This window comes from Molossus molossus, unplaced genomic scaffold, assembly GCF_014108415.1.
Source record: "Molossus molossus isolate mMolMol1 unplaced genomic scaffold, mMolMol1.p scaffold_m16_p_11, whole genome shotgun sequence".
Taxonomy (NCBI): Eukaryota; Metazoa; Chordata; class Mammalia; order Chiroptera; family Molossidae; genus Molossus; species Molossus molossus.
Genome location: NW_023425346.1, coordinates 76,457,566 through 76,476,814, shown reverse-complemented (window position 1 = coordinate 76,476,814; position 19,249 = coordinate 76,457,566). Strand labels below are relative to the sequence as shown.

Below are 19,249 nucleotides of genomic sequence, written 5' to 3'. Positions count from 1 at the left end.
GGCGCCCCGCGGCCCGGCCCCCACGCGCGCCCCGCGCCTTCCTGCGGTCCGACCGCGCTCGCTGGTCCCGCCCCGCGGCTCCCGGGCGGCCCCCGCGCGCGGCCCGCCTCCCTCCTCCCTCCCCGGCCAGCCCCGCGGCGCTGGGAGGCGGCGGCCGCGGCGGTGACAGTTGCTGACAGATTCCCCGCCCCCGCGGCTCGCCACGTCCCTCACGTACGGCTCGGCCGCCCGGCGCACGCGGCTCCGGCTCCGGCTCCTCCGGGGGCTCGGCATGAGGCTGGCGCGGCTGCTGCGCGGAGCCGCCTCGGCCCGCCCGGGCCCGCGCGCCGGCCGCCCCAGCGCCGGCCGCAGCCTCACCTCCGACTCGGGCTCCGGCCCGGCGCCCGGCCCGGCGCCCGAGCGTGGCGTTCCGGGCCAGGTGGACTTCTACGCGCGCTTCTCGCCGTCCCCGCTCTCCATGAAGCAGTTCCTGGACTTCGGTGAGTGCGGCCCGGGCCTCGGGCCTTTGTGCGCGGCCCCTGTCGCCTCCGAGCCCCGCTCGCCCTCACCGCCACCCCCTCTCCTCCGTCCCCGCCCCCCTCCTCGGCGCCTCCGGTGCTTCCTTCCTCCCTCGCGGGCAGAAGCTGATGCTCAGGTGCTGGAGCCCCAGGTCGGACCCATAACCGGGGGCGTGTCCTTCTTTCTGTATTGTTGAAACCGGAGGGGCCGCGGGCTGAACGACCGCCCGCCTCCGCGCACGTGTGCAGGTCCCGGTCCCGCGCTCGGGGAGACGCAGTCCGCGGACACCTCCCGAGTCGTCGGATTCTGCGAAGTGATAATAAATGCCAGTTTTCTTTGATGGTGGCATAAAATTGGCGTCACGATAGGGGAAGCGGTTATTACTGGCCCAGTTTTTCACAGAATGTTTTTGTTGTCTCTGGCTTGAGTGTTTCCAGCAATAGCACATTCGCGTCATCGCAGCAGTAAGTCCTGAGCACGTGTAAAGTGCATGAGTACAAGTTGCTGGGTTTGACCACATTTCACCCCCTGTCGTGGGCGACCAGCCACTTTCATCTTTCCCGGATGGGTGCTGTTTTTGTTTGTTTGTTTGTTTTTCCTAGAAAGGATGCTACACATTACAGAGGAATGGCAAAGTTAGGCTCTTAACTTTAACTTCTCATATGGGGGGAAAAGGGAAATCCGTAATACACTCTAATGAAGTCATAAAATTTATGTAGAAAAAAGTAATCTTCTGCATTGTGAGTGCTGTTAGCTCACGAACGGATCACTAGTGGGCTTGAAAGATACCAGCGTGGTTGGCAACTTTATCTTAAAATTGTGGTTTGCAGTGGCAAATTTGTTTTTACATTAAAATTACTCTAGTGTGATTAAGGGGTAAATTTAACCTTGTACACAAATATGCCTTTCAGTTTCCACAAGAAAATCTTTTTCTTCAAAACCAATTCCTGCTGTTGACAATCTAATTTTTAAATACTTAATTTATTAATTTTTACACAATCTAAATCTAATTTTTGCTAAGGTTGTCTCTTGCTGAAATAGCAAGATTAAATTAGTGGCTTTAAAATGCATTGCTGAAATGATCTCACTTTTTAGTTTTACTTTAAATGGAAATGCTTGCCTGAGGATGGTCTATAGCTTAGCATGTAGCAGGCTGCTTTCCAGGAATTACACAGTTGAATAGGACCTGCTTGGGGGAGACACTGGAAGGTGGTTTCTGAACAGGCATTGGTATTTTTTGCTTTTTGTTGCCTGAAAGCCCTTCTCTACATTTACTCTTTGGTTATGGTAATTAGTATAGTGGTTCCTGTGCACATGACAAAATTTCTCTGTTTCTTAGGCAGGTATTCACTTCTTATAAACAGAGACTTAGGAAACATGTTCTAAATGATGACAGCAACAGTTTATATAGGGTAGGCTTTGCAGGTCCTGTTAATTAGACTCCTCACCTTGTTCAGACTTGCTCAGGTTGCCATAGTTCTAAGACAGGAGATCACAATAAGGATGCAAGCAATGGAGACAGGAAAGTTTCTTCATTGCTCTACAGAGCAATTGGAATGTCAGAAATTGGAAGGTTATTTAGGATGCCCTAGAGACTGGGTTATTTCATCCCTTTCCTTCTCTTCCTCACTTACCCTGTCATTATGGTGATGCTACCCCTCTGATGTTTCTGGCCAAATAACTGCCTCTGTGTTTCTCCCTGCCTGGCTTCCACTTACTGCTGTTCCCACCGTGTCTGGTTTCAGGATCTGTGAATGCTTGTGAAAAGACCTCATTTATGTTTCTGCGGCAAGAGTTGCCTGTTAGATTGGCAAATATAATGAAAGAAATAAGTCTTCTTCCCGATAATCTTCTCAGAACGCCATCAGTTCAGTTGGTACAAAGCTGGTAAGATTCCTGTGTTTGCAATTTTGATGGGGTTGTGGACTAAGCAAATCCTTTTTTCCTCTTTAGTGGAATCTTAAGGAAGTAGCAGCATTCCAATACTTTTTTGGGGTGTGTCTGGGCTTATCCCCCGAATCCTGGATTTTACAACTCCTTGGTTTTGAGAAAAACAATCAGAACTGCACAGAAATGCAGACAATAAATTTAAGATTTGTGTTATTAAATCTGCAATGATGTTATATTATAATATCTACCATTTACTGAAGTGAGGGAGTTATATACAGTACTTTTAATTCTTTCTACAACTCTGCCCAGTAGGCATTATTCCCTCCATTTTACAGATGTGGAAACAGGCTCCAACAAGTTAAGTCTTTTACCTAAGGCAGTACCACTCATACTGCAGATTTTTAAAACATATTAAAAAAATGTTTTTATTGATCTATTAGAGAGAGAGGAAGGGAGAGAGAGATAGAAACATCTATGTGAGGGAGAAACACTGATCAGCTGCCTCCTGCACACCCTTCACTGGGGATGGAGCCCGAAACCAGGCTCTCAGTCGTGTGGAACGGAACGGTGCTCAGTCCACTGGCCACATTGTTTCTACTATACCATGCTGCAGTCAGAAAGATGAAATGTATTAAAGGGTGAATATTTTTTAATAAACTTTATTTTATTTAACTATATTTTTCTAAGTCATGAAAGTTAAAATCGTTATCACTTAAAAACAATTAGACTTGGAATCAAGTGGAAACTAGGACAGTAGAGGTATGAAGGGTATGCGCCATATGTGGCCACCTATATACAGCCTTTCTTATTAATGTTATTAATTTAATAGTGTCATTCTCTTAATCACTAAACATTTCAAACAAAGGAGTCTGTCAGAGTTCAGTCTTAAATTGAAAAAATTTAGCTGCAAGACATTTCCCAATAATTATTCATGGAGATCCTCCCTTTCCTTTTGTAGGCATCATAGTTCATGCAAGAAGCTGGTCTAATATGAATTTTAAATAATAAGTGAAAGAAACATGATGGCTATATACAGTTGACCCTTGACCATCATGAGTTTGAACCGTATGGGTCTACTTACACATGGATTTTTTTCAAAAAATGCAATAAATGTATTTATATATTTCTTAATAACATCTTTTCTCTAGCTTACTTTATTGTAAGAATACATTATATAATATACGAAACATAAAATATGTGTTAATTGACTGTTTATGTTATTGGTGAGCCTTCTGGTCAACTGTAGGCTATTAGTAGTTAAGTTTTGGGGGGAGTCCAAAGTTACTTGTGGATTTTTGACTGGGGTGAAAGGGTCAGGAGTTGGCACCTCTAACTCCCGAGCTGTTCAGAGGTCAACTGTATATGATGATAGATGCTATGTAATCCAAGTGTGGAACAATTATGAATGTTTAAGTAAGAGACATTTGTTTAGGAACTATGGTGGAATATAAAGGAGAATGGATAATTTTCTCTGGAAGCTTATTCTTGTTTTGTTTATTTTTAATTCTTCATTAAAAAATAGCATATGCTGCATTTTAAAATCTGATCTGTGCCTAACATGTTGCAAGTATTCACATCTCTCTTGAATAAAGAGCACAGTTTTTCTTGCCAATGAAGAGAAAGTTAATGGTTAAAGCAAAACTATAGATACCAAAATCACTTGACTTTGGAATGTAGAGAGGCAAGTTGCTTTCAGCAACAGCTTTCCAAACTAGCATTTGGATTTGCAGATTTCTAAAACATTTTCATTGCCCCCCGCCCCACACCTGCTGAGTTAGGGCAGTTAAGCAGACCTTGCACTCATGAAGGTCACTGAATGATAGCAAGGCGGCATTTTTTTTTAGCTCTGGCCCTGCACTGCCATTGTGCTTGGTGGCATGACCTTGAGAAAGTCATTTGGCTTTCTTTATTTTGCTCCTTCCTTAACAGGTGATTTGCTACCTTGAATTGTTAGATAAATCAAAACCTACATTGTCACGACTTTTGTGTTTTTGTTCAGTTCTGTTTAAAGGAACTAGGTGGTGTAGATTGTAGGCTTTCAATAAATATTTGTGGATTGGACATAAACATCTAAAGTTAAGGTTTAAAGCACAGACCTTTAAGTTAGACTCTTAGGCCAATGTAGGCTGGGCTCTACATTTTACTGAGATTAAGATAAATTAATCACATAGTTGTTGGTTATAGACACAGTTCTCACGACAACCATTATTTATACTGTAATTTACAGTGGTAAATTTGGGAAATTTAAAAGCTATTTTAGAGTATAAAAGTTTAAAAAAGTAGAAGAGGTAGGAAATCTTACAATTCTTCAGTCAAATTAAACCTATGCTTTTAGAAGAAAACATGCACTTTCTACTAGTTGTTGCCAGGAACTTTGCTCAAATGTGATTGGGTATAAAAATCATACTTCAGCTATAATTTATAGCACTATTCTAAATTAAAAATTAAGAAATATTAAAAATACCCTTTGAGCATTTTCACAATGTGGAACTCTCAAAATGTGAAAGAGCAAATTTACCCTGTTGACTTGTATTTTAGGTATATCCAGAGTCTTCAGGAGCTTCTTGATTTTAAGGACAAAAGTGCTGAAGATGCTAAAACTATTTATGAGTAAGTACACTATTTTGACCTTATTCTGAGCATAGTTTTTGTACCCTTTAAACATCATATAGAAATATAAATGTATTGAACTTAAACCTGCTTTTGGGTCACTTTAGGGAAATTGATCAACTTTTAGTTTCTCACTACTATAGAACACATGGCAGCATATTTGTCGAAAGCAGCCCATACAGGCAAGGCAAGTAACATAAATCAGTACATTGTACTGGGAATAAGAAATGCTTCATGTTCTTCTGAACTCCAGGGTAAAAAAAGACACAGTTCAAGTGTGATGGTCTACAGATATCTAGATGTGGCCTCAGTGACACTTGATGAAAGGTGAGAACTTTTAACCTGGAGAGTGCATGCATCTGAAGGACAGCCACCCTCAGCTCCAGCCGTTCATTGCAATACCGAACCGCTGCGCAGATCATCTGTTTTGTGTGTTTAACGAAAAGCCACAAGTCTAGATTTTCAGTGTGAAACCTCCCAATTTGGAATGATAGGCAACTAATTAAAAAATTAAAAAAAAATACTGAAGGCCTATCAAAGCATATCTATGGATCTCTAGTTTATGATCTGTGGTCTATAAGATAGTGTGACCACTTCAATACCAACATATCAGAACTGATAAACCCAAGTAGTCCCCTCAGGCAGTTACCTGCTTATTGCAATGAATGTTGCTCAGAAGTTGGAGACCACCTCTTTTGTTGTCCTCAGTCTTTTATACATTTTTGACTGTTTGTAAAGGTGACGGCAACACTTCGTTTTTAAACATGATTTTGGTCTGAAAAATAACATCAAGATTTACTCTGTGCCTACTTAGGGAGCACATTTTACATGAATGATGCCATTTAATCTTTAAAACAATTCAATTAAGATAATACTATCTGCACAAAGAGGTTAAGTAACTTAAGGTAGCATAAAGGTCATATAGCTAGCAAACAGTAGGACCAGGATTTGGACATAGTTTTAAAAGTAAACGTTAGGTTACTTTTATGTTATATGGATTATGTTATTGAAACTTCTGGAAACAGTCATTCAGAGCAGTTAAGCAGAATAATACTGTTTTGTATTTTTAAAAAAGAGAAAGATTAAATAAACTAATAAAGGGGTGACTAGAAAAGATGAGATGTTTGTTGTTTTTGAGAAGTTTTATTGTTTGTATTTTGAATTAATGGTTTGGCTTTGAAGCTAATTACAAACTAGGAATTTCAAATATGTTTTGAGCCGTGAGATCGTCATTGGAATAAGTTATTAGTACTCAAGGTGACGACTTTGAATGGAAAGCACTCATTCGAAAGGCTAAATTCTGATGGGTACGTTACAAAATGGGTTTTGTTACTTCTTCTCTCTTTTATTTAGTTTTTTAAATTGCCCATGCAAATATCTTCTAAATGACACCAGTGGGAAGACCAGATGATTTGAAAATTTTTCTTTTCATACAAGTTGACTTTTCCTCTCCCATTTTTAAATGTATAAGATGAGTGAAATTAGAATTCTTTCCTACTTTTCTGTTCTAAGTGGTTCTTTCTCTCTTTGAACCCTAGGGAGTAGTTCCAAAGCAGACAGGCTCTATGCTCATTCATCTTCATTCCTTACAGAGCATGTGTTCCCTAGAAGCAAGTGCTCTGTCTTCTCTCATGCTGAATGTCCCTGGAATACTGTCCTCTTAGTGAGTGCTCAGATGATCGTAGTTGATGATGGTTAAAGAAAACCATAACAGTTTAAGATTATATTTTGTTGCAGCCTTACTTTTAAGACTTCCAAGAAAATAATTAAATTTCAAAAGTTTTATTTTGGAAGTTCTACCTTCACAGATTCAGTATGTTTAATGATCTGAAATATATTTGGAGACGTGTAGGAAAATGTGCACTGAGGCTCCTTTTGCTGAATTAGGGATTGCTGCCGAGTGTAGTTGGTTAAACTTAGATTTTAGTATTCAATTCACTTGTCAAAATACTTGGCTGTTTTGAGAGACAGGTTTGTTTAGCTTTACAGATACCGTGATACGTATCAGGAACCGACACAATGACGTTATTCCCACCATGGCTCAGGGTGTGATTGAATATAAGGAGAGCTTCGGGGTGGATCCTGTCACCAGCCAGAATGTTCAGTACTTTTTGGATCGCTTCTTCATGAGTCGAATTTCAATTAGAATGTTACTCAATCAGCACTGTAAGTGTCCAGAAGTGAAAAGAAGCTAAATAAAGTGTGTTGGTATATTTTAAATTTATTTAGAAAACTTCCGTTTAAGGAGAATGCTTAATTTTACCTTTTTTGCATATTAAGAAATGTACATTGACTGCCATACAAAGGAGTTGTTTTTAGTTTATGGTTTTTTTTGTTTGTTTTTTTATCCCCACCCAAGGATTTTTTTCCCCATTTATCTTCAGATAGAGTGGGAAGGAGGGAGGACAGGGAGAGAGAGAAAGAGAAACATCAGTGTGAGAGAGACACACCGACTGGTCACCTCCCACACGACCCAGACCGGGGTTGGGCACCCAATCTCAACTGAGGTACGAGGTACATGCCCTTGGCCAGAATCAAACCTATAACTCTTTGGTTCGCAGGCCGATGCTCTAACCGCTGAGCCAAACTGGTCAGGGCAGTGTTTAAGAAAAATATTTCTTCTGTTGTTTGGTACCATTTAGAAAAACAGTTTCAAATCTGGAAAAGGACGTTGGATATTTTAGCTTATTTTGTTTGTCTCTGATATTTTATTTCCTAATAGCTTTATTGTTTGGTGGGAAAGACAAAGGAAGCCCATCTCATCGAAAACACATTGGAAGCATAAACCCAAACTGCAGTGTAGTTGACGTTATTCAAGGTAAATACTTATATTTCTCCTTTCAGAAAGGATACAGAAATAAAAATTGTTGAGTGTTAATTCTTGCCATTAGAACAACTATTTATATCATGAGATAAAAATGTTAGAGGTGATACGTGGGTTTGCAGATAACTGTAATGTTCATTGTGCCTTATGTGCAGGATGAATATTTGTTGATGCAATGCTTTGTTAGGCAAAGTGTGGTGATACAGTGAGGGTCTATTTCACTTCAAAAACTTTAAGCCCCGCTTTCCCCTTTCTAATTCGTTAATCTAGGAGTCATAATACATAAGTTTATTTTGCATCTTTTCACACTTTTTTCTGTTTATACCACATATATTCATTCATACATGATTGCTGGTCTTCCATTGTTGTTTTTAGAAAAATGAGGTACTCTATGTATATTTTTCCATAGGTTTACAGATATTGTACCATGTTCAGTACATATGGATATACCCCAGCTTTTTGAATGGCTGTATGGATATATCAGAATATATTAGTCTGTCTGCCTTCGGATGCACATGTTGTTTGTTTTCATTTTTTTATATTACCAACAATACTGCAGTGAACATTTTTAGATACGTGCTCACTTTTGCTAGTATTTTAGAAAGGAAGATTCCTAAGATTAAAGATATTTAAAGTGTGCCCAGCTGGTATGCCTCAGTGGATTGAGCGTTGTCCCTGGGACTAAGAGATCCTGGTTCAGTTCACAGTTAGGGAACATGCCTGGGTTGCAGGCTCAATCCCCAGTAGTTGGCATGTAGGAGGCAGCCGATTGATGTCTCTCTCTCATATAGGTGTTTCTATCTCTCCCTTCCTTTCTCTCTGAAAAGTCAGTAAAAATAATATTAACAAACATTATATATTTAGCCCTGTCCAGTTTGGCTCAGTGGTTGGAGCATCAGCCTGCAGACCAGAGAGTCCTGGGTTCGGTTCCCGCCAGGGGCATGTACCAAAAAAATAAAATAAAATAAATAAATATATATATATATATTTAAAGCACATTTAAAATTTTTTTTTTTTTTAATCCTCATTCGAGGACATTTTTCCATTTTTTGTACAGACAGAGTGGGAGGGAGAGAGAGGAAGAGAGAGAGAGGGAAACATCGATGTGAAAGGGACACATCGAGTGGCTGCCACCCGCACGACCAACCAGGGCCGGGGACAAACTGCAACCGAGTTACATGCCCTTAGCGGGAACCGAACCCGGGTCTCTCCGGACCGCAGGCCGATGATCTAACCGCTGAGCCAAACCGGCCATGGCGCATTTAAAATTTTGATGCCCCTCCATAAGGTATCAAACAATGAATGAGAGGGTCTTTCCTAAACCCTCACCAACTCTAAATGTTTATTATATGTATTGTTTTATTTTTTTTATCTTCACCAGAGGATATTTTTCCATTTTTGTTCAGATAGAGTGGGAGGGAGAGAGAGAGAGAAAAACATCGATGTGAAAGGGACACATCAAGTGGCTGCCTCCCACATGATCCCAACCAGGGCCTGGGGACGGATCGCAACTGAGGTACATGCCCTTAACCAGAATCAAACCTATGACTCATTGGTATACGGGCCGATGCTCAAAACACTGAGCCAAACCGGCAGGGCTGTTGTATGAATTGTAAATAATTTCTTCAGCCTGCTGTTTTTCTTTACTTTGTTTATGGTGTCTTTTTCTATACAGATGTGTGTGTGTGTGTGTGTGTGTGTGTGTATTTTGCTTTTGTCTTTTTGGTATCGTATCTGTCATTTTTCCTTTCTGCTATTAGGCTTTGTCATGCCATATTTCAAAAGATCTTCCCCAAACTAAGATTATTAAAGTATATTTTCTTCTATAAAAAGTTTTAAAATTTCATTTGTCAGTGCTATTGCCAACTTAATGCATGAAACAAAAGTAAATTTATTTAATAATTTTCTTTTGTTTTGATTTATACTAGATGGCTATGAAAATGCTAGGCGTCTGTGTGATTTGTATTATATTAACTCTCCTGAACTAGAGCTTGAAGAACTAAATGGTAAGCCTCCTGTTACGATTCCTCAGTGATCAGTGTCATGATTACCTGAGAAGGAATGAAAAGAATAATTTAGATTTGTTTTAATGTAAGAGGACTTTTAATCAACTTTTTCATTGGCTGTGAAAGCTGAGAGAGAGTAGTAATGTTAAAAAAGATTTGTATGTGTGGTGTGTGTGTGTGTGTTTAATGTAGTTGGGTTCTTTCTGAAAGACATTTTGGCCTTCCACATTTTTTAATTTTTAATCGATAATGTTGATTCTTTGCTTATCAGTTTTCTGGTTAGAAAAAAATGACATCAGGAAAATTCCATTTGACTTTTATATGCACTTCAATAATGTAAGGTTTACCCTTGAAGATTTTTATTTCCTGAATTATTTCCTGAGGAAGTAAAAAGACTGGAGGCCTAAAAGAGGAAAGAAAGATGCTCATTTATTTGAGAATCTCTTTATCTTTGGTGGTCTTTTTTTTTCACCTTGACTTAGTGCTTTTTGGACAAAAAAAGGTTTAGGTGCCTTGGAAGGAGATTTATGACTCTCACTGTTTTTCCTAGAGGTAGGGTAGTTTTAGAAGGGGGAAAGACATTTCCTAAGTTAACATGACGCTTTCAGAAGAATAAAATTAAACAGGCTTTTACTAAGTTGTATTCTGGACAGCAGTGGATGAAGTTACCCAGTTGAAAATAGAATTGCTTGATGTTTTTCTAAAGCAATATTAATGCTTTTGGTCCATAATGGTACCATTCGGTAAATGAGAATCACAATGCACAGGTGATCGTCTGGGAACCTGAACTACTGTGGGCAGTTTCTGAATGTCCCACTCATGTTTCTAAGGGGTATTTTATTCAGAGGGGCATCCAGTTTGTTGGCTGCATTAGAATCCTAGGGTATGGTGAATCTTATTCCTTTGCTCTGCCCAAAGTTCTGTTTTACACACTACCTCCCCACAGGCCCACCGGGGTGCCTATTAAATGGTTGAATGTAAAATTAGCGTCCCTTGACAAGTTGATACTAGCTTAATTTTTTTACTTCAGATCTATATCCATGGAAATGCCTGAAATAAAAGAAAACCATCCACCTGGTTGAAACATTTTAAAAAGTGGCTTTTTAAAAAAAAAGAATGTATTTGTGTAAGTTGGACTATGGAATTTATAGACTGTAACACTTCTTTTTGGAGAATAAAATTCTGACCTTAAGGTTGAGTGTCCTTTAAAAAGACTCACCGTCATAGAGAAGAATGGGAAGAAGGGCTGGTCAAATTGTTATGCAGGACTCATGTCGTGTCAGGTATTAATGTAGGTGAGCATGGGGTTCAAACACTGATACAGTGAAGAACTGGTATGGCACTTCTCCCCCAAATGATACTATCCTTCATAGAGAATGTTTTCTTTTCATCACTACACAATATATTCTTTAAAATGCTTTAAGCACATCTCTCTGTACTTTTATTTTTCTCTTCTGCTCTGTAGCAAAATCACCAGGACAGCCAATACAAGTGGTTTATGTACCATCCCATCTCTATCACATGGTGTTTGAACTTTTCAAGGTTTGTAAAATAGTATTACATAACCTTTATCAGTCCTTTCCTGAGGTTAGGAATCTGCTGTAAAAGTTAATCTATTGGGTTTTCTTCGGGTTAAAAGATGTTATTTAATGTTCAGTATCATGTCACATTCCTGGAGATCAGCCTATTGTCAATATTGATGGGCATCTCAGTGTGGTGGTAAGCTCATACTTGGGAATCAGAAAGACCTGGGTTTGAATTCCAGTTCTGTCACTTAATTATGTGCGTGACCTTGGCCAGGTCGCTCAACTTTTCTGAGCCTCAGTTTCCTCTTCTGGAAAACAAGGGTAATACTATTCAAGTTATTATGAAGATTGAGAATAACATATTAAATGTCCAGTACAATGTCAGCACATTATAGGTGCTTGATAAAGTTTTATTTTTGTAAAATATTTAGAGGAATGATTCTTAACTTTTCACCCACAAAGGACCAGAGTCCTACTGCTGTATGCTTTTTTTTTTAGAGTCATTTATGTTGACTTAGGATTTCTGCTGTTATATTTGCTCTTTACAACACATTCTGAAAAGTAAATAAAATTATTCTAATTATGTTGCAAATACATTTTTCCCAATAACACTTGTTGATAGACAGCAAAGTGGGTGATGAGGAGTGGTCCCTGGGGCTGAAAATGACACCTAAGTCAAGCCTGTAGTCTCTCTTACTTTAGTTACCTTGTCTTTAGCTAGGAGCAAACTAGAAGAGAGAAGGAGGTAGCTTTTAGCTTGATAAGGAAAAAGAAAAATATACTGAAAACAGAGCTAAACTGACTGAATAATGTCTTAGATCAGCAAGGATTCAGGAATACTCTTTTGTTCTAAGATAGCAAGAAAATATCTAATCCTTCCGAAAGTCTTTTAAAGTAATTAAATAAATGATTGGCACTTAAAGAATTAAATGAAATACTACCATATTACATAAGAGACTTTGTGTAATGTCAGTAATTACGGCTTCCCTATGGAACCTAATCGTAAGTGGCCTTTGGTAGAGATGATAGAATATGCTCCTCAGGGAGACTTGGTCCTGATTGGTGTGCCAGGGTCACACTTATTTCCAAAGTCAGTCCCGTCTTTTTACTTTTTTACTTTATCTAGTCTTACCAATTCGACTCCAACGCTACGTGTTATCATTTAGTGCTTATAATATATGGCTGTGTGTACCCTGTATCCTTTACAAATGGATCAAAACAGTTTTATAATGTAAATATCCTTCGTTTTTAAACTAGTGGTAAATGGCTGAGTTTCTACATCAGAATAAGACCATTGCTGTTAATAGTACATGAAAAAAATTTTTTTCTTAAAGCAATTTATGACAAAACGGTTCTTAAAAAAGAAATGAAACTGTTTTAAAAAATAAGTGTTGTCTGTTATCTATTAAATTATAAAAGCATTTGGATAAAATTTTCTGCTTTAATGTAAACTAGTTAAAAGTGTTGAGACATCTGTAAAATATGCAGAATTTATTTGAAATCTTTAAATCAAAATATCTTACAAGTCCTCCAAAACTGACTTAATGATTTTTTTTTAAAAAGTAATTCTTTAAATGTGATCATAAGAATTATGATTCTTCGGTATATTTCCAATGAATTAAAACTTTTAAAATTTCAAATAGTGCATATGTAGTTGAAAATTATAATTTGTTTCTCTTTTTTTAAAGTTGTATTTTTAATGTAAATCTAATGTGTTTCAGAATGCAATGAGAGCAACCATGGAATACCATGCTGACAAAGGCGTTTATCCACCTATTCAAGTCCATGTCACACTGGGTAATGAGGATTTGACTGTGAAGGTAAATGCCTTTTCTTTTCTTTTTTAAATTGATGTACAGGCATGCACATAATTTCTAGAAGGCATAATTTATTCTTAGGAGTAAGAAATCCTATCCCTAATAGCTAATAAGCTCATTGCTTCATTTATCTGGCTGATTATGGAATTATCCCTTGAGTCTGTTTCTGTTCTGTTCTCTAATTCAGGTGATTCAAGTTCCAGTAAATCCTAGAGACAAACAATTTATTTTTATTTATTTTTATAAATATGCAGGAGTAGGCATACTTCATTTTTTTATTTTATTTTTTTGGTATGCGCCCCTAGCGGGAACCGAACCTGGGACTGTCTGCTCTAACCGCTGAGCCAAACCAGCCAGGGCCAAGACAGACAGTTTAGCACTGATCATGAATATCCACTTTGATTACCACTTTCATAAATAAAATCTAAAATATTTGAGTATTTGCAGTGTTATGTAGATAGTACATAATTTTTCATTTTTATTTGCTTATTTTTTTAATAAATGTGTTTTTATTGCTTTTTTGAGAGAGAGAGGAAGGGAGAGAGAGATAGAACCATCAATCTGCAACCTCTTGGTGCACAGGACAATGTCCAACCAACTGAGCTACACTTGCCGGGCAATTTTTCATTTTTAAACAATGCTTTCAGTCTACTTTTATTTTAATTATTTCATTTGATTCTCATAATGACTCTTTATTTTTTTATTTTTATTTATTTATTTTTTTTACTTCTCTCGACATTTTTCCATTTTTTGTTCAGATAGAGTGGGAGGGAGGGAGAGGAAGAGAGAGAGAGAGAGACAGGAACATCGACGTGAAAGGGACACATCGAGTGGCTGCCTCCTGCACGACCCAACCAGGGCCGGGGTCAAACTGCAACGGAGGTACGTGCCCTTAGCAGGAACTGAACCCAGGTCTCTCTGGACCACAGGCTGACGCTCTAACTGCTAAGCCAAACTGGCCAGAGTATAATGACTTTTTAGTTAGGAGCACAGGTGGTTTTGTTCTCAAGTTTACAGATAACAAACTATGACAGTGATTAGGTTGTGATTCCACAGTGAATAAATGACACAAGGCATAAAATCAGGTCCTCTGACCCTGGTGCCAGGCCTTTTCCACTGCATTGTTCAGATAGCCCAATTCTGTTTTTTAAATAATTGTTTAAATTTTTGTTTTAAAGTAATAAATACAGAGAGTGTAAAACTCAAATATGTCAGTTTCTGGCCGTTGGTGGGTCACTGCTCAGAGATGGTCTTTTATTTCTTTTGGAATTATTGTTCTTTTTTTTAATCCTCACCCGAGGACATTTTTCCATTTTTTGTTCAGCTAGAGTGGGAGGGAGAGAGAGAGAGAGAGAGAGAGGGAGAGAAACATCGATGTGAAAGGGACACATCGAGTGGCTGCCACCCGCATGACCAACCAGGGCCAGGGACAAACTGCAACCGAGGTATGCGCCCTTAGCGGGAATCAAACCCGGGTCTCTCTGCTCCGCAGGCCGACACTCTAACCACTGAGCCAAACCTGCCAAGGCTGTTCTATTTTTAAGTAGTACTTTGACATTGCTATTTCTGAAATTAAAAATTTTTAAATGGCAAATATTAGCTTTCTGTTATGGTAGGTGAGGCATTAGCTCTCTTAGAGTACCTCCCCTCCCTTACCCAGCTTCAGTTGCTATTTTCTCAATATTTAAGTTCATACATGGAATTCTAGATTAAAAATAATAATCTTGAACACTTTTGAAGGCATCAACTTTTTTTTTTTTTTTGGTGAATCCTCATCTGAGGATATTTTTTTGTTAATTTTTAGATAGACTGGAAGGGAGGGAGAGAAGGAGAGAGAGAGAGAGAGAGAGAGAGAGAGAGAGAGAGAGAGAGAGAAACATCGATGTGAGAGAGACACATCAATTGGTTGTCTCTCAAATGAACCAGACCAGGGCCAGGGATGGAACCTGTTCCCAGGTGTGTGCCCTTTACTGGAGATTGAACCTGAGACCCTTTGGTCTGTGGGCCAACATTCTAACCGCTGAGCCAAACTGGCCAGGGCAACTGTGTTTTTTTTTTAAAGTGTATAGTTCATTGGTTTTTAGTATATTCACAAGGTTGTGCAACCATACCACTGTCTAATTTCAGAACATTTTCATCACTCCCAAGAAAATCCCAATGCCCATTACCGATCACTCCCCATTTCCCCCTCTTCTCAGTCCTTGGAAATCACTAATCTACTTTCGTGTATGGATTTCCCTATTCAGTACATGTCATAAAAATGCAGTCATATACTATGTGGTCCTTTGTGACTGACTTCTTTCACTCAGTGTAATGTTATAGCATGTGTCCATACTTTATTTCTTTTTATGGATGAATAATACTCTGTTGTGTGGGTGTAACATATTTTGTTTATCCATTCATCAAGTTGATGGACATCTGGGTTGTTTTCATTTTTGGGCTATTATGAGTAATGCTGCCATTCATGTAGAAGTCTGTGTGTGAACTTGGGTTTTCAATTCTCTTATTTTATACCTACGAGTTGTATTGCTTTTAGGTAACTGTGTTTAACTTTTGAGAAACTGCCAAACTGTTTTTCCAAAGTAACTGTGTCATTTTATATTCCCACCAACAATATATGAAGGTTCCAATTTTTCCCCATCCTTGCTAACACTTGTTATTGTCATTCTTTTTTATTATAGCCATCCTAATGGGTATGAGAGGTATCTCATTGTGGTTTTCATTTGCATTTCCCTAATGATTGATGCTGTCAAACATCTTTTCATGTGCTAATTGGCCATTTGTATATCTTCTATAAAGAAATATCAATTAAGATTCTTTGCTCAGTTTTTAAGTGGCTTGTCTTTTTATTTATTTTTTAAATATGTTTTTATTGATTTTTAGATAGGAAGGGAAAGGGAGAGAGAAATAGAAGTATCTGAGAAACATTGGTTGGCTGCCTCCTGCATGCCCCCTACTGGGAATTGATCCTGCAACCCTGGCATGTGCCCTGATCAGGAATCGAACCAGTGACTTCTTGGTGCATGGGATGTCTCAATCCACTGAGCCACACTGGCTGGGCAAGTGGTGTCTTTTTATCGTTGAGTTATAAGAATTTACTCTCTCTGTACATGGTGGGGCAAAAGTAGGTTTACAGTTGTAAGTACACAAAACAGAATTTATTTTGTATTATTAATTATTGTATCATTTTCCATATGAACAACTGTAAACCTACTTTTGCCCCACCCCATATATTTTCTATTGTAAATACTAGTCTCTGATGAGCTGGATGATTTGCAGATGTTCTACTCTGTGGCTTTTCACTTTCTTTTTTTTTTCTATTACTTTCTTAATAGTGTCCTTTGAAACACACAAGTTTTTCATTTTTGGAATTCCAATTTTTCTATTGTTTGTGCTTTCCCTGTCACATCTAAGAAACCATTGCTTAATACAAAGTCACAAAAATTTATTCCTGTGTTTCTTTCTAAGAGTTTTATACTATTAGTTTTTACATTTAGGTCTGCTCAATTATGGTTAATTTTTATAAATGGTTTGAGGTAGGGATCTGATTTCTTTCTTTTGCCTATAGATATCCAGTTGTCACAATACCATTTATGAAAACACTCTTCTTTCTCCATTGAATTTTCTTGTAACCCTTGTCAAAAATCAATTGCTCATAACTGTATGGGTTTATTTCTGGATTTCAATTACTTTCCATTAGTCTATATGTCTCTCCTTATGCCTTATCTTCATTATTATAGCTTTGATGTAAGTTTTAAAATTGGCAAGTGTGAGTCCTCCAGTTGTTTTTTTTCTGCTTCAAGATTGTTTTGGCTGTTGTGGGTTCCATGTGTTTGTATAAGATTTTAATATCAGCATCTCAGTTTCTGCAAAAAACACCAGCTTTAGTTGGATGGGGATTGTGTTAAATGTGTAGATTAAGTTTTCTAATTCATGAGCATAGGCTCTTTGCACTTAGTTAGCCTTCTTTAACTTCTTTCAACAAAGTTTTGTGATTTTCAGTGTATAAGTCTTGCACTTCTTTTGTTAATTTTTTTCTTAAGTATGTTATTCTTTTTTGGGCTGTTGTAAATGTAATGTTTTAAAATTTCATTTTAGGATTGTTTATTGCCAGTACATAGAAATATAACTGATTTTTGTGTACTGATCTTGTATCTTACAACCTTGCTGAACTCTGAGTTCTAATAATTTTTTGTGGATTCTTTAGGATTTTCTATATAAGATCATGTTATCTACAAATAGAGATAATTTTACTTTTTCCTTTCTTGGATTATGTCAGATGGTTATTTCTGCATAGATTGAGATGATCATGTAGTTTTGTTCTTTATTTTATCATTTGGTATATTACATTGATTGATTTCTGTGTGTTGAACCAACCTTACATTCTTAGGATGTCTTTTAGTTTAGTTTTTAGTTTGTTTGTTTCTGAAGACTTTTGCATTCATATTCAGAAGGGATGTTTATTGGTTTGTAGTTTTCTTGTGATATCTTTGTCTGGTTTTGGTGTCAGAATAATACTAGCCTTCTAGAATGCATTGGAAAGTGTCCTTTTCTATATTTTAGAAGTTTGTGAAGGATTGGTATTAATTCTCTCTTAAATATTTGGTAGAAACCACTAGTGAAGCCATTTGACCTGAGCATGTTGTGAAAGATTTTTAATTATTAGTTCAATCTCTTCATTTGTTGTAAATCTATTGAACTTTTCTGTTTCTTATTGAGACAGTTTCTGTGGTTTGTCTAACAATTTGTCCATTTCATCTAGGTTTTCTAATTTGTTCATAGTATTATACAATCATACAATTGTTCATAGCATTCCCTGGTAATCCTTTTTATTTTTCATTCCTGATTTTATTAATTTGAGTCCCCCCTCCCCTTTTTTTGGTCAGTCTAGCTAAAAGTCGTCAGTTTTGTTAATCTTTAAAAAAAAAACTCTTTGTTTTGTTGATTTTTCTCCATTGTTTTCATTTCTTTATTTCATTAATTTCCCACTGTGATCTTTATTATTTTCTTCCTTTTGTGGACTTTGGAGTTAGTTTGCTCTTTTTTTAGTTTCTTGGGATGGAAGTTTAGGTAATTGGTTTGAGACATTTTACAGCTAAAAATTTCCCTCTAGGCACTGCTTTTTCTGTATCCCATAAGTTTTTTATGTTGTGTTTTCATTTTTATTCATCTCAAAATATTTTCAAAATTTCCTTGTGATTTCTTCTTTGACCCATTGGTTATTTAAGAGTGTGTTGTTTAATTTGCATATACTTGTTAATTTCCCACATTTTGTTCTGTTATTGATTTCTAATTTTATTCCATTGTAGCGAGAACTACAGTTTGTATGATTTTAATCCTTTTGCATTTATTAAGACTTATTTTATGGCCCAACATATGGTCTATCCTAGAGAATGTTCCATGTGTACTTGAGAAAAATGTATATTCTGCTGTTGTTGCACGGAGTGTTCTATAGATAGCTGTTAGGTCTTGTTGGTTTATAGTGTTGTTTAGATTTTCTATTTCCTGTTCTTCTGTCTAGCTGTGTCATAGCCATTATTGAAAGTGGAGCATTGACATCTACAACTATTATTTTGAATACTCTATTTGTCACTTCAATTCTGTTAGTTTTTGCTTCCTGTGTTTTGGAGCTCTCGTTAAATGTATATATCTTTATAATTTTATATCTTCTTGATGTATCGACCTTTTATTATTGTAACGTGTCCTTTGTCTCTAATAACAATTTTTGTCTTAAAATGTATTTTGTCTGATATTAATATGACTATACCAGCTCTCTTTGGTTTCTCTTTTCATGGCGTATCTTTTTTTTTTTTTTTTTTATCCTCACCCGAGGACATTTTTTCTATTTTTTGTTCAGATAGAGTGGGAGGGAGAGAGAGAGAGAGAGAGAGAGAAACATCGACGTGAAAGGGACACGTCGAGTGGTTGCCACCCACACGACCCAACCAGGGCCGGGGACAAACTGCAACTGAGGTACATGCCCTTAGCGGGAACCGAACCCGGGTCTCTCAGGACCGCAGGCCGACGCTCTAACCGCTGAGCCAAACCGGCCAGGGCTCATGGCGTATCTTTTTTCTA

At 37.8% G+C, this 19,249-nt stretch overlaps 1 protein-coding gene across 2 annotated transcripts in view; it reads left to right on the top strand.

Moving 5' to 3' along the window:
- Positions 1 to 249: 249 nt before the first annotated feature.
- The window catches only part of PDK1 (pyruvate dehydrogenase kinase 1), a 34,313-nt gene continuing 15,313 nt past the window's right edge, over positions 250 to 19,249 (top strand). Inside the window, exons 1-8 of one of the 2 annotated variants that reach the window (XM_036254078.1) lie at positions 250 to 479; positions 2,244 to 2,385; positions 4,927 to 4,998; positions 6,980 to 7,164; positions 7,721 to 7,816; positions 9,751 to 9,828; positions 11,294 to 11,370; positions 13,076 to 13,174. In XM_036254078.1, the coding sequence (XP_036109971.1) occupies positions 272 to 479; positions 2,244 to 2,385; positions 4,927 to 4,998; positions 6,980 to 7,164; positions 7,721 to 7,816; positions 9,751 to 9,828; positions 11,294 to 11,370; positions 13,076 to 13,174 (957 nt within the window). In that variant the 5' untranslated portion in view covers positions 250 to 271. The remainder of the gene's footprint in view (positions 480 to 2,243; positions 2,386 to 4,926; positions 4,999 to 6,979; positions 7,165 to 7,720; positions 7,817 to 9,750; positions 9,829 to 11,293; positions 11,371 to 13,075; positions 13,175 to 19,249) is intronic. The other variant, XM_036254079.1, reaches the window with a different exon arrangement.